General features: G+C 43.7%; 1 protein-coding gene across 3 annotated transcripts in view; it reads right to left on the reverse strand.

Annotated features, from left to right (window-relative positions):
* RBM20 (RNA binding motif protein 20) overlaps positions 1-15,664 on the reverse strand; it is a 186,412-nt gene that overhangs the window by 36,892 nt on the left and 133,856 nt on the right. For all 3 annotated transcript variants that reach the window (XM_075935489.2, XM_075935485.2, XM_075935488.2), the window contains exons 2-6: positions 13,743-14,928; positions 11,683-11,744; positions 11,472-11,563; positions 11,063-11,160; positions 923-1,066 (exon numbers count right to left, since the gene is read on the reverse strand). In XM_075935489.2, the coding sequence (XP_075791604.2) occupies positions 923-1,066; positions 11,063-11,160; positions 11,472-11,563; positions 11,683-11,744; positions 13,743-14,735 (1,389 nt within the window). In that variant the 5' untranslated portion in view covers positions 14,736-14,928. The remainder of the gene's footprint in view (positions 1-922; positions 1,067-11,062; positions 11,161-11,471; positions 11,564-11,682; positions 11,745-13,742; positions 14,929-15,664) is intronic.

A 15,664-nucleotide genomic window follows, 5' to 3' on the forward strand; every position in this document is an offset into this window, starting at 1 on the left:
CTGTGGCTCCAGCCCTCTCCCAGAGCTGGGTTTTAACCCTTAAAGGACCAATGCGGGGCAGATGCTCTGTTCCATGGCAACTGTGATCTACATTTACTGTAATTTAAAGTATGATTATGATGAGAAGAGTCACTGTAAAATGAAATGCTACTATTTCCTTTACATCCTGACTTTAAAATGAAACATTACTATTCCCTACACATCTCAATTCAGTGATTTATTTCCATATAATTTTGACTAGTTTACAATTTAAATACAACATACAATTTTGCTGACTGCCAGCATGGTGAGCTCACCCGGTGATCTAAAAATCCAGACTGCCCTTTGCACGTCACCAATAATGAAGATTCTGTGACCAGAACTTAACTAGCAGTGGATGGTAGATAAAAGCAGAATAGAGCACAACTCATTCTTCTCATGGCTAACTCAGTTTGTCAGGGATGAGTAGAAAAAAATAAACAGCACTCTGAAAATACAGAGCTGGCTACTAAGAGTAACTGGGGCAAGTCAAGATTATTCAAATTTTTTGAAATTATAAAGAAATATGTTTGCATAAAGATTTCACTTTTTCACTCTTTTTACCAGTTCACTAGCAATAAAGGCTGACATTGGTTACAGCCACATCTGTGACCATGATCAATTTCAAAACACCCCTTTTAACCTTAAGAGCACACTTTTCGTATTCAAGTTTCCATTATGAAGAAACATCCACACAAAAATGAATACATCCACAGGTGAAAGTAAATGGGTGCGCCTTGTGCACAGCTCTGGCAAGAGCTGGTTAAGCTATGGTAAAAGCCAGCAGGGAGCTATTTAAAGAGCTGGCAAATACCTGGGTTGCAATAGGACAGTACCTGTAAGAAATGTTAAGTTACTTTCACCACTGAATAAATCTCAATTAATGGCACAAAAGTCAAAATACCTGATTAGTAGATTTCATGAGGATATAATTAGTGACTTTCCCAAAGGGAAGTCCAAGATTAATGACATCGTTCTCAGTGCAGCTTCCTTCGGGGAGATTGCAGATATGCACTACTCGACCTGCGGTGGATTTCCTTTGTGGGAACTAGGAGGAATAAAAATATTAGTATACAAGTTTGAAAAATACAATAGGTAGGTTTTTTCATTTCCAGTCGCAAATGAGATTTGCTAATTGATGCTGAAAAAATTAAAACCAAACTTCCTTCATTTTAAATGTTCTCCATTTTATCGTTTTATATCAGACTCAAGATGCTTCAGTACACAATACAGTGACAGAAATAAATTCAGGGGAGGTGTGGTGACTACCAGCGAGCAGTGTTCCTTGTCAGCTATACACTTGTGCAGACACTCAGGAGAAATTCAAATGCCTCCCAGATGATTAACAGATCACCCCCAGCTAGGATTTTTATTTCTATTGGTGGTACATATTCACACATGTCTCAGTGCACATAAAAAATTATTCTGCACATAGATGGAAGAAATCCACACCTGGATGGAAAAGATTAGAGGGAACATTGAAGTGAGGTATGGATAACGATGGGTTACATTTAAATCCTTCTGTCTAGCTTACACTCAATTATGTAAGAAGCAAAATGAGCCTCATTTAATTTTTAGGGCAGTCACCTGTGTTTCATTTTCCAGAACCTACAACCTTCCCCCTTCCACTGTGACAATGAAAGTTTCCTCTTTGTAACCTCTTTTGAATAGTGACATAGTCACCGTACACAATTCTCTAATTGGATTGGCACAGATTCAAAGCTGATAGAGCGCTAATCTCTTTGAGACACTGGAAATCTATTCTGAAATGGAGTTTTCAAAGTTGTCTCCCTTGAGTGGAAAAGAGGCTTTACACTCCCTGTTCAAAGAAGCATTGAGATATGCTGTGAGATGTGTGTAATGTAACCTAGCTAAAATTACTTGGAAGGCTTCTCACTTTTGGAGGAGTTACTATATTTGTTATGCAGTGAGGTTTTCCCTGGAGAAGTAATTCTGCCTTCACTTAGAATGTGCAGCACAAAGAAGACCACAAGTCAGTTGAGCTAGTAGGATCAAATTCACTGGAGCCACTGCAGATGTTTTGTGTATCACCTGAGTTTACAAGTAAGAAAGTTCAGCTATGAACCGTTACCAGGCTGTCTTGCTTTAAAATATTAACAATTGTTTGTTTTTGTTTTGCATTGCAGTGAAATGTAAAAGACATTGTACAGTACACTATTGATCATTTACTTGTAACTTAGATTGCCTTGACACTGGGAAATAGGTATTTTTCATCTTCACTGACTTTATCCTCAGACTAGTAGGAGAGGAAGCTTCTTTAAGCCCTGTATAGTCTCAATATAGCATCAGCTAACAGCAATAACAAAGCAAAGAAAATGAATTTCACAGTAATATTTTTGCTTTGTGGAGGCTGACTGTTGAAGTTTTAAAACAGCGACTGTTGTCTGAATGCTTTAATTGATAGAAAACTTTTTACCCAGGTATGGAAATTTAGAGGCAGATCTGAGTTTGGGTTCTGAGCCCCGTCAAAGCTCTGGTGCATCCATTTCTAGTCAGAACCGCACACAACTGCAGAGTTCACTGGCACAGGGAATACAAAGCTGTCCATCTGCTCAGCTTTGCTAGACAAGCTCATGACCCCTCATAACTTTTCAATTAGCACAGCGTGTGTTCCTGACAAGACCCAAACCCTTCTGAGTTTTGCATGGTTTCAAGTTACAACTTCCAAAAGCATCCCCCCTTCCCCCCAAGCTATTTTAGTATGCCTCCATAGTGACTAGTCTGCTACAGGGAATAGGCAGCATCAGATTATCCTAGAAGGTTGGCAGGGGCAACCTGAGAAGCGGCTTTTAACAAAACAAACAATTAGCAAGGGGCAGAGAATGGCTCACGAAACCAAAATAGCACAGCCACACAGCCCCAGCTTTGTCCTGCAACGAAAGTGCACCCTGATGGTCTGTTCGAACGTCAGTGTCCAAGGGGAATATCCAGACTGCTCTCATGGAGTGTGATTTTAGCTCCAGCAGACATACCTAAGATAGCTTTAACTCGAAAGGGAAGCCCTGACAAAATGGGCTAGCCATCCAAGCAATTACCCAGTGACCCATGTGGGCTTGTACAGTGCCTGCTGTTGGCTTCACTAGTCTGGCCCCAGAGCTAGCAGGATTAATGCTAGTTTGGGTATATCTAGAGCCCTGCCATTCCACGGATATCCATTTTATATCCGCAGGTATCTGCCATTCACTTTTGTGGCTTCAGATGCGGACACAAATTTTGTACCTGCACAAGGCTCTAGATATATCTGCTCAAGCTTCAGTCCATACCTCATGATAACAGTATAGATACACCCTCAGTCAGGAACAGGGGTGCTGACCGCCTCTGCAGGCCCCTGGGTAAGGGAGGTAGGCCAGTTCTGCACTCCCAGAAGGGCTGGGGCCTCGGGAGGATGGGTTGAGGCCGGGTGGCAGCCAGTCCTTAGTGCTGCCAAGAACCTGACACACTCCCCTGCCCCAGCCCTCAGAGTTGCCTGGAACATGTGGCGTGGCACTCCGTGGAGCTCTGGCCACTGCCACAGTAGCAGCATCGGTGGTCAGGAGCCCTGGACCCCTCTGAATTGCTGGGCCCCAGAAAACTGCCCCCTTTGCCAACCTAGAAAAGCTACAGCAGTGGTAGGCAACCTGAAGCCTGAGGACCGCACGCAGCCCATCAGGGTTCTACGTGTGGCCACGAGACATTTTGTCTATCGTAGCCTACGATTCCTCTGGTTTCCATCTGCACAGTTTTTTTCTACCGATATTATTACAGTGACCCTGTCTTAAAGCAAAGACATATGAAGTGTGGTGTGTGCTAATTGCACACAACAGTGACTGTGAGAGTCGCGTGCTCCTTCTGCATTCAAAGCGCCACTGCAAGTTCTAGGTACACAAGCACAGTCAGCAAAACTAGCCTCTCCTGGGAGACCGCCTCGGTTATGACAATCTTGCAGCCCACTGAGGTGAAGGAGGGTGACCCACTTCACTAGTCTAAGTTGCCCATCACGGAGCTACAGCAAGGACTTACAGAACTAAAAACTCAGCCACACGAGGACATCAAAGGGACACTGATGACAGGGGAACACAGAACACCTAGATGGGGAACTGAGCCAACAGAAGACCTGGGTAAGAACAGACATTTACAGCAGATTTCTACCTTTCTTGGAGTTCATAGAAACCCAGGGCGAGCGGTGGCTGGACCTAGGGCTGTGGTGTCCAACCAGTTCTGAAGCGAACTAGTCACACTCAACTGGCCAAATAGCCACATTGTTCAAGCCAACTAGCCACACTCAACCGGCCAAACAGCCCACGTGTCTACTGTGTTGGACACCACAGACTTAGGGTTTGAGTGTCTACGCTTATTTGTAACTCCAGCTTTAGGAACTATTGAACGTTAAGTCCAACCTGGGACTCCAGTGTCTATGCTGCATTATGCTAGGAGTTCAACCAGACCTTCTAGCACCCTTCCAAAAGTTGGCTGTTTAGCCTTTTGTTTGAAGCGCAGGGTGAGAACACCTGACTGTCCACTCGACTCGACTGTCCAGAGGACAAAGAAAGTCAGCCTGTGGAATTGTGGGATATGATACTTTGTCAGACTCCCAAAGCAGGAGTCCAGTGGGGTTGCATCTACACTGCAAAGCTTGAACCCTGGATCCTGACTTGACTCAGCCTTGGACCTTCCACCCCATGGGGCTCCTGAGACGCTGTGTCCAAGCCCTATTGGTATGTAGGCTAAAGGGGGGTTAGGTTTGCACCTGAGTTTGAACGCTGGCCTTACACTGCTGTGCAAATGGACTCCCAGCTCAAATAATGTAAAAGGGAAAATCTCTGAATGGCTGGAAGAGAAATGGAAAGCGGAATTACAAACAGGTAACTTGGGTGCCCCCCACCTCTGATGGGGGGCTGCAGAATTTAGGCCCTGAAAATAAATGAAATTATCCAGACCTATAAGCCTTTCATATGTGGTTTGGAGCTAGCCATTAATTTAAGTGAGCCATGGTGCAACGACAGAGCTAGAAGGAGAGGGTAAGAAGAAATCCCATCTAAACTGGGTAGGGAACCTGTATTCCTTGCCTGTCAGGGCCTTCCAGGATAGACTGGCAATGAACCAGTATACAGCGGCTCAGCTGGACTTGCAAATTAAGATGAGCAAAAGGAGGCCAAAGACACTCTGAGAGGCCGGAAACTGCTACGGACCTTGAGTCTTTCATGAGATTCAGGTTGAGCAGAAGAGGAAGCAGCTGCTAGCGATGACGATGGAAGCTGATCACCAGAAGCCCTGTAAATTACAGCTCCGTGTACAATGAAAGGAAGGATTTAAATCACCACAAAGTGGTGAAGCACTGAGATGGGTTCCCTAGGGAGGTGGTGGAATCTCCATCTTAGAGGTTTTTAAGTGCTGGCTTGACAAAGCCCTGGCTGGGTTGATTTAGTTGGGATTGGTCCTGCTTTGGGCAGGGGGCTGGACTCGATGACCTCCTGAGGTCTCCTCCAGCCCTAGGAGTCTCTGATTCAAATCTAGTTCATGACCATATTGAGCGACTGGAACAGATGCTACATTTGGTTTGTAAAACAGGGAAATTGGCAATAATGCAAAAATTAATGGAAACACTTCAGCTAGATGCAGGTCTGTTACAACCCCTCCCTCCCCCCTCCCCCCCCCCCCCCCACACACAAAAGATTGTTAGGAATGTAAGACGGGCTAAGACAGCCTGTTGCAAAGAGGGAAATCTCCTTTCTCAGTTCAGAAAACTGGGGATGCAAAATTGAATAGGCAGAGTTTGGAGGTAGAAGATTCAGCCCTTTAGATTTTGTTTATATCTGGGCAGTTAAACAACACTGGGACTTTGGCTGTTGTGACAAGGTCAGGCCAGAGGGCTGCTACAAAGTAGGGGAAAGGCAGCCCCAAAAGAGTAAAAGGCCTCCTAATTAAGGGTGGAGAGCTGCAGGGCAATTAGGAGCAGCTGGTAGTGCAGGATGACTGGGGACAGGTGACTCCACTCCAGGCCTGCCGGAGGCCTTTAAAAGCCTCCCCAGTTAGAAGGTTGGGGTAAGAGTGAGAGGACAGAAGGAGAGGTAGAGGAGAGACAGAGGACAAGAATTTGCATCTAAGCTATAGCAGTTCTAGAGCTAGACACAGCAGGGGAGCGAGTCCCAGAAGGAGTGGCTGAGCTCCCTACCCCAGAAACCTGAGAAAGGGGGAAAGCTGCCGGCCCAAACATTGGCCAGGGAAAAAGGGGCTCTTGCCCCACTATTGAATCTAACAGGATCTGTGATGTGCATTGGGATAGGTGACGCAGACTAGATGATCACAGTTTTGTCTTCTGGATTTAAGAGTCTGTGAATCTATAAAAGAGAACAATGTAGCACTTTAAAGACTAACAAGATGGTTTATTAGATGATGAGCTTTCGTGGGCCAGACCCACTTCCTCAGATCAAATAGTGGAAGAAAGTAGTCACAACCATATATACCAAAGGATACAATTTAAAAAAATGAACAAATATGAAAAGGACAAATCACATTGCAGAACAGAAGGAGGATGCGGGGGGGTGGGAAGGGGGAGGAAGGAAGGTAAGTGTCTGTGAATTGCTGATATTAAAGGTAGGGAGAGTGGGATGTTTGTGAGTTAATGGTATTACAGGTGATAATTGGGGAAACTGTCTTGATAATGGGTGAGAAAGTTCAAAGACTTGTTAAGTCCTTGTTGGTAAGTGTCGAATTTTAACATGAATGACAGTTCAGAGGATTCCCTTTCAAGTGCAGATGTAAAAGGTCTTTGTAGCAGAATGCAGGTGGCTAAGTCATTTAGAGAGTGTCCTTTCTGGTTAAAGTGGCAAGAAACTGTTTTCTCTTTGTGATCTTGTCTAATATCTGTTTTGTGGGCATTAATCCTTTGGCGAAGTGTCTGAGATGTTTGTCCAATGTACATAGCAGACGGACACTTTCGGCACATGATAGCGTAGATTATATTTCTGGATGCGCAGGAATATGTGTTCTTGATCTTATAACTCACTAGATCAAGAACACATATTCCTGCGCATCCAGAAATATAATCTACGCTATCATGTGCCGAAAGTGTCCGTCTGCTATGTACATTGGACAAACATCTCAGACACTTCGCCAAAGGATTAATGCCCACAAAACAGATATTAGACAAGATCACAAAGAGAAAACAGTTTCTTGCCACTTTAACCAGAAAGGACACTCTCTAAATGACTTAGCCACCTGCATTCTGCTACAAAGACCTTTTACATCTGCACTTGAAAGGGAATCCTCTGAACTGTCATTCATGTTAAAATTCGACACTTACCAACAAGGACTTAACAAGTCTTTGAACTTTCTCACCCATTATCAAGACAGTTTCCCCAATTATCACCTGTAATACCATTAACTCACAAACATCCCACTCTCCCTACCTTTAATATCAGCAATTCACAGACACTTACCTTCCTTCCTCCCCCTTCCCACCCCCCCGCATCCTCCTTCTGTTCTGCAATGTGATTTGTCCTTTTCATATTTGTTCATTTTTTTAAATTGTATCCTTTGGTATATATGGTTGTGACTACTTTCTTCCACTATTTGATCTGAGGAAGTGGGTCTGGCCCACGAAAGCTCATCATCTAATAAACCATCTTGTTAGTCTTTAAAGTGCTACATTGTCCTGCATTTTGCTTCAACTACCCCAGACTAACACGGCTACATTTCTATCACTATAAAAGAGAAGACATGCTAATGTTCTGCCAATATTTAAAAGGGGTAAACAGGATGATCTGGTAATTATAGGCCTGTCAGATTGAAATCAATCCCAGGAAAATAATGAACAGTTGACTCAAGTAATCAAGTAGTAAAGAAGGGTAATATAATTAATGCCACTTAACATAGATTTTTGGAAAATAAATCCTGTCTCATTAACTCAGGACTTTTTAATGAGATTACAAATTTGGTAGAAAATGGTGCTGATGTAATATACTCAGAGTTCAGAAAGGCATTTGACTGGATACTAAGGATGTAAAATCCTGTTTAATTAGTTATCTAGTTAAACATCGGGGCTGCGTCTACACTGGCACGGATGCTCTTGCACAAAAGCACATCTCTTGCGCAAAAGCACATGCCAGTGTAGACTCTCTCTTGCGCAAATACTTTAACGCAAGAACTCTTGCATTAAACAGTATTTGCGCAAGATCATGCCAATGTAGACGTAGCCTAAGTTTAACCAGTTAACCGATTAAAAAGGGACAGGCCAGGGGGAGGGAGGAGGTCCTTGCCAGCCCAGCTGGAAGCAGCAGCCTGTGCAGGGCCAGAGGCAGGGGTCCCTTGGTGGGTCACAGGTGTGGGCTACTTCCTGAATACTGGTTAACCAATACCCATTAACATTCCTACTTGGTATCACATGGAGTTTTGATTTTTAAAAAGTAGAATAATAGCAAATTACCATGGCAGTTTTTAATTGGATTAAAAACTGGCTAACTGACAGATCTAAAAATGTAATGATAAATTGGGACTCATCATCAGAGCTTTTGTTTCTAGAGGGGTCCTGCAAGGATCAATTCTTGGCCCTACACTTTTTATCAGTGACCTGGAAGAAAACAAAATAATCACTGATGCAGTTTGCAGATGGCCCAAAGACTGGGGGGGAAGGGGGGGAAAGTGATAAATAATGAAGGGACAAGCCAAAAATACAGTGTGACCTGCAGAGCTTGGTAAGCTAGGTGCAAGAAAATGTACATTTTAATAGGGCCAAATGTAAAGTTATACATCTATGCGCAAAGAAAGTAGGCCATTCTTACAGGAGGCGGGGAGAGGGAGGGAGGGGATCTATTCTGGGAAGCAGGGAATCACGTGGAGGTTATGTTAGATAATCAGCTGAATATGATCTCGCAGTGCAATGCTGTAGCCAAAAAGGAATTTTGAGTAGTAATAGGAAGTTATATTACCTTTGTATTTGGCATTGGTGTGAGTTCTACCGGTGTTTACGGTTCTGGTGTTTACAATTCCAGAAGCATGTCGATCATTGGTGAGGGTTCACAGAATAGCCATGAGAATGATTAAAAGAAAACATGGAAAGCATGGGACGGGTGAAACAATTTGAATAAGAACTCACTCAAATCTTCAGCCCCCTCAACAAGTACTAAAGGAGATGTAGAGAAGATTAAGGGATGAATTGATCAGAGGCTATAAGTACCTACATCTGGAACAAAAATTTGAAAATGGCCTTTTCTGCCTAGCAGACAATGATAAAACACAGTCCAGGGGCTAGAAGTTGAAACTAGAAAAAAGCAGTCTGTGAATAAGGCAACAATTTAACAGTGTCAGTAACCAAGCATTGGGACAATTTAGCAAGGGTTTGTGGTGGATTCTCCATTGCTGACAACTGGATAGCTGATAATTGAGTGGTTTTCCTAAATGTCTGCTCTAGTTCAAACAGGGATTAATTCAGGGAAGCCCTGTTACTAGTGGTACTCAGGATGTCAGACAAGATGATCAAAGTAGTCCCTCCTTGTTTTATAATCCATGATTCTCTGGACATCAGCAAAACAATAGCACAGAAGATTAATGACCATATTCAAACAAACAAATGGGTTGACATTTCTGAAGGTGAGATGGAAACAGAATCAGCTTGGGTTTCCATGATACTTTTGACACTATCATGTTCAGTATACCAGTACATAACCAGTTGAACATAAAAACACAACTGAATATTATTTATACTGTAGCAGAACCCAAAGCGATCCTTTGACTTCCATATTTTTAACCCCAGCTTTTCTATAACTCCACATTAACTCCTATCTCTTTATATTTTTATTATTTTTAGCCCTTTTTAAGAGTCAATTTTAACATTAGCTTTTGTATGCATTTAACTCTTGCCACTTGAACAAAAGTTCAGGTGACCGGGCTGAGACTTTAATAGGGAAATGTTTTTGCATGTGAGAGGGGTGAAGATGACCGCAGGCAAGAATTACAACTTGAAATCATGGAAGAGTGAACAGGGATGTGAACTTACTGAAACATTGTAAGGGCTTTTGCAGATAGAACAGAATATTTAACTAACACAAAGCTAGTGCTCTAGAGTGCCTGTGTAACCCACACGCCTTCTGGCTGTGGTGTACTGTCCCATCTAGTGGCACCTAGACCACTTATGGCGAGAATAAGAACTCGGTTCTATAGCCTTAGGTAAGAGCCAGCTGGCTTTTTGCTCACGTGGTACAGGCTCATGCATTAAGCTCCAGAGGTCCCAGCTGGCATTACACACATGGGCGGTGGGTGAAGGTAGGGCTGGGGAGGTAAGCCCCCAACCTCACCCTCAGCCCCTCCCCTTCTGCCCAGACCCCATCCCCCACAGGAACCAAGTCACTTCCGCCAACATCACAGGAAGGCGGAGTTATGCACAGCCCCAGCCTCCCCAGCCCTGGAGCAAAGGACAGCAACACCACATCCCCATACACCATAGGTGTTCTGGAGGCAAAACATGAGTGGGGTCAGGCTGGCGGTTTGGGAAGGCAATGCCTTCCCTTGCCTAGTATACCCACCACTCCTGGTTACACATGTTCTCAAACTGAGGGTTGTGACTATTGGGGGGTGGGAAGAAACAGGTGTGCTGGGGGGGGGGGAGCAAACAGAAACCATGTCCTTCCCATATTGATAAAATAAGAAGGGGACCAGTATAGTGAAGGCTGAACACTAATGTTCGTGTTATCAAAAGTTTCACATGTTGCTCGTAGAGATGGGTGAAACATTTTGAACAAGGTAAAAAACTAATCATCCCAAACAAAGTGGACCTGAGCCTCTTTGGGGTTTGAAAACAGTCAGAAAACCATTCACCTGTTTTTTCCACTTCCGGGCTTCAACTGGGGCATGCAAGAAAAATAATCATAATTGTGTATGAAAATCCTGACTCAAACAAGACCAGAAACATCTAGGAAGTACAGGTAAATCTGAGTAAATATCTGAAGTTTTAGGGACCTAAAAATTAGTTCATTATGAATTTGGGTAAGTATAGTCTGTTCCTGCAATGAAATCAAGGAAAAGGAGAATATTGGGCTTATATACTCACTTTTACCCCAGATGGAAGAGAAGAAAATGCAGGGCCTGGCTGACCAAAGGATCTTGTCGGCAAGGTGGTATAAGATGAGCCAGCATTCGATGGATAATCTAAATAATGGATTGTACACACACTGTAAAAACCGTGACTTATATTAACTGTATACATGTGTCTAATTAAAAAAGACTGCTTCTAAATAATTCAGAATTATCATCCATGCTTCTATACAGAACAATTGGTACTACAGTAAAAAACACCAATGAAAAGAAAAAATAACATTCATACGCTTCCGTGGTTTTCTAACACATAAAAAGGGACCTCTTAGAATGAATTTTTATAAAGATATGGGTGAATTATAAAATTACTTTCTTTTTCATTTTAATATGTATACTTGTTATTAATGAATATGTAAACAACTCACCTTCAATGCTAGAAGGGTTAAAAACCAATGTGTTATTTGGAGATGAATGCAACACTGCCTCTACTGAGTTTAATGCACATCGGATGCCAGTGCTGAAAATGGAAAAGAGAGTTTTACTCCAAAAAGCAGGAATGTAACAAACACAATATGTCAAAGTGAGTGAGGTTACACCCGTGTGAATTCAGTCTAAGATCTCTAAAACAGTACTTACTTTTCTGAGAAAACCACACATTTTTGGATGTGAAGATTTCCGTTAATGTGCTGATCCCAGTCCTAATATTGAAATAAACAGGACATAACTAATAAGTGTACAATAAGGGCTGGTTTTGAAATTGGCATATTTCATATACTAGTACAGTAGTTTCATATAACTAGCAACAGAATCTGAGGTAAGTAAGAATAACGAATAATTCATGAGGTAAATAAGAATAAAAGGGTTACCATATAAGGAAGATATCAAATGGACTTTTACTCCATACTGACATCAATTCAAAACTGGTAAGTGAAATGCTATAAATGTGTGTTGAAAAGACTCCAGCTCCCAAAAGCATTCTATGCATAACTTTACACAAGCAATTAAGTTTATGAGTATTAAATCCGTTAACTTAATATAGGATAAGGCCTAGGGATGTTAAATATCAGTTAATTGAATAGTCGAGTAACCTCATGAAATTGTATTGGTTAGTTAATTATTCTATAGTCCTTGGGGGTGGGGCCGGCAGCCACTGTATCAGAGATAGCAGCGCGGGATGCCAAATGGGAGCTGGTCCGCGAGGGGAGCCAGTTTAAAAACCAGCTCCCCTCATGGACCGCCTGCCTGTTGCCCCATGCTGCTACTTCTGATACAAAAGCAATAGCGTGGGGTGACAGCAGACCCGGTCTAGGAGGGGTCTGAGCTCCCGGACCCGGCACAAGTCAGAACTGAGCTGGGCTGCCTGCCTGCCTGGTTCTTAATACACATAAAATACAGAGCTGCAGTGGGAGTAGGTCCTGGACCTGTTGCAAGTCAGGACTGAGCCAGGCTGCTGGTTAGCCTGCTAAAAACTGTACTGGAAGGGAAAGGGAGGGGGGGGGGGAAAGCGTGCAGTCGATAGCATTAACCTATAAGCTTTTGCTTATCGGTTAATCGGTTATTTGACTATACTATTACATTCTTACTAAGGCCTCATCCTGCAAGATGCTCAGAACCATCAAAATCCATTAGTGTTCATACATTTTGAACACCTTGAAGAACTGTGGTTCTGCTCACAAAAATGTTCTGTTTTCATTCCAACAAAAGCAAATTTCAAGACCTCAAAAGTTTCCTCAAAACTGAATTGTTTTCTTCCAGTCAGCTCTACAAATTATGACCCCAGTTACACCCAGGAAACTCCATCAAAGTTGATGGGGTTACACAAGAGGCAGAATTTATCTTGCTGTATCTTTATTACTACAGGTTGAACCTCTCTAGTTCAGAACTCTCTGGTTCAGAAACATCTGTTTTCCAGCATGATTTTAGTTAGCTGAATGTCCACTTTTCATGGGTTAGCCTGGTTTCTCGTGGTCCCATAAAGTTTGTTTACAGCCACCAGTCCTGGCCACCAGTCAGTGTTCTGTGCTGTTATTTAGCTCTAATTTACCCCTAAATGTCTTGTAAGAGGCAATAAGCAGTGGAAGTGTTGGTGATGCTGCTAGATAATATTGACCTGCCATGGTCTGAAAAATTCTCTCGTTAGGAATTGGTCAGGTCTCAAGGGTACTGGACTAGAGAGGCGCAAACTGTAGTGATAATGCACAAAGGGGAAAGGAGCCAACTCTCAGAGACTCGTTAGAGCAGGGGAGGGGAACCTCAGGCCTTGCCTGGATCTGGCCCCTCAGGCTCAAGGCTTTCCCCCAGCACTGGGGGAGCCAATGCAGGTAATCCAGCCCACCCTTCCCACTGAGGGGCTGGAGTACACAAAATGTACTAGCGCTCTGGTGTGCTAGGGGAATGTGTCTTTCTCCTTCTCAGGTGGGGGCCACATCAGTGAAAGGTGGGGGGTTTTTTCCTTCTCACTTGTGTGCGGCCCCTGACTGGTTTTTCTGAGGGTCAGCAGCCCCTGACCCTAAAATGGTTCCCCACCCATGTATTAGAGTTTGCCAGACTGGTCTTTAAAAGTCAACATGGTCATTTTTACTTGCAAAGTCAATATGAAATTAGTGAAACAACATGAACAGAGAATCCCAAAGGATGAATTTAATCAAACCACTTTGCCGAGTAGAATCACCTCTTACTGTGTGAGAAGCGCTTACCTTCAGATCAAAGATCTTTCTGTCACATACGGTGCAGATGTGTGGGAAATGAAGCGGGGCTATGCCATGAAAGTCATTTAATTCATGAGGCTGAAGAGATCTCATGGACAAATCAGATGCGTTTGCGGTCAGCTCCTCATTCTGCCTCAGGCGGGGACTACTCAAGCTTGGTTTACTATTGTTGAGTCTGTGGAAAGAATGCATTGTCCCAGCACCAAACTTTGTGTCAGGGGTCGGCTCTTCTGGGTTGTAGAGCTCATTTCGGATTTCATACTGCTGACCGGTGGACGGCCACACGTTGGCGCCGGCCATGAGGTCAGGCTTGTTTTGGCTGGAGAAACTAGGAGCATTTTCCCATTGGCTACTTGCACTTGTGTTATGTACCCCAGGGCCTGGATCACCTTTCTGACTCACAGTTTGTGGCTCTCCGGAAAAGCCCAAAGATTGTATTCCTGTGGTGTGCTGCCCTTTAGAATTGGGTCCATAGAAGTCTTTCTGAAATCCAGGCTGACTCTCATGTTTCAGCTGGCCCGAAGGACCAAAATGACCTTCATAGTGTACCCCACCAGAGGAGGACACTGGGTGAGTCCCACTGGACTTAAAGCCATGCTGACTGCCCTGGCCCGCCTCAGCTGTGTATCCTGGAGGAGCAGAGACATTTTGTTTACCGTAGTCATAAAATCCTCCTGCAGCAGACGAGTGGCCAGTCTTATTTAGACTCATAACTACAGCTGGTTGGCTGGATGCCTGAGACATTACACCTCCAAAAGGGTGCATGACAATCGCATTTGTGGTTTGGTTTGTTATGTTCCCAACCGACCCCAAGCTTCCTCCTTGTACTGCTAATGCTGGATTCTGTGCTGGAAAAGGTATTCCACTAGATGGAAATCTAGTATTGGCGATTGCAGGTCCTTGCTGTGGTCCTCCCGCCTGCCCCTGGGGGGTGTTGATCATGGACGGATGTCTTAATTGGTTAAACAGCGGCTGAGACATAGCCACTTTGGAGAGAACTTGATTCAGAACAGTTGCAGCTGCTGTGTTGCTGGTGACTGCTGTCTGAGCCAATTTTAGCCTGTGCAGGGTAAGCTGGGCCTGTAGCTGAGCAAGCTGAAGACTTGCAGGAGACGGAAGCAGTGGATTGGAAGCGCTGACGGAGAATGGATTTTTGTCCAGAAGCTTGGCCGCACTGAAAAGGAACAGGAGGTTAAATTAACCTAAAAGTTAGCAGCAGCCTCTTCCTACTTTAACGTCACCTGGGCTAAGAAGCTCCACTTGGAGATTTATCTTTCTAAACTTGTGGAGGGAGAGGTGATGGCTTATGATGCCACAGAAAGAAATTTCTCTTAAGTGTCTAGTGCCATATTCATTTCAATTAAAATGTCATTAGGGGGATCAGTGTTTCAAGGATGGAACAAAAAGCCACGTGTTTGTCTAAAGTGTGAGCCACTCCACTCAGTAAAAAGACTCTTGTTGAGTTCAGTGGGCTATAGACCGGGCCCTTCCTTCATTTAAAGTGTTTGCAAGAGTCCTGCCTGGATTTGTGTCTGAGATGCAAGGTGGGTGACATGCAGCATTCCCTGCAAGCTGAGCCCTTGGAAGACTACCCAGGAGAGATTCAAATGCTGCCCAGCTGATTGGCAGAGTGCCCACAGCCTCCCACAGCCAACAGCATGTGTTTCTCCTGCTGGTGCACATCTGCACGTGCCCTGGTGCACATAAAAAATTTATTCTGCATTTAGATGGAAAAAATTAGAGGGAACATTGGCAAGGTAGTATCTTTTATTGGACCAACCTGTATTGAATTTACATTCGCAGTAGCCAGGCAACCTTTCCCACAGTGTACTAAAAATGTTCATCAATCTCAACTACAAAAAAAAAATCCAGCAGGGCTGAAAGAAAGCAATTCCTTCACCATAACCCAC

The sequence above is a fragment of the Pelodiscus sinensis genome, chromosome 8 (genome assembly GCF_052426305.1).
Source record: "Pelodiscus sinensis isolate ZL-2025 chromosome 8, ASM5242630v1, whole genome shotgun sequence".
Classification (NCBI taxonomy): domain Eukaryota; kingdom Metazoa; phylum Chordata; order Testudines; family Trionychidae; genus Pelodiscus; species Pelodiscus sinensis.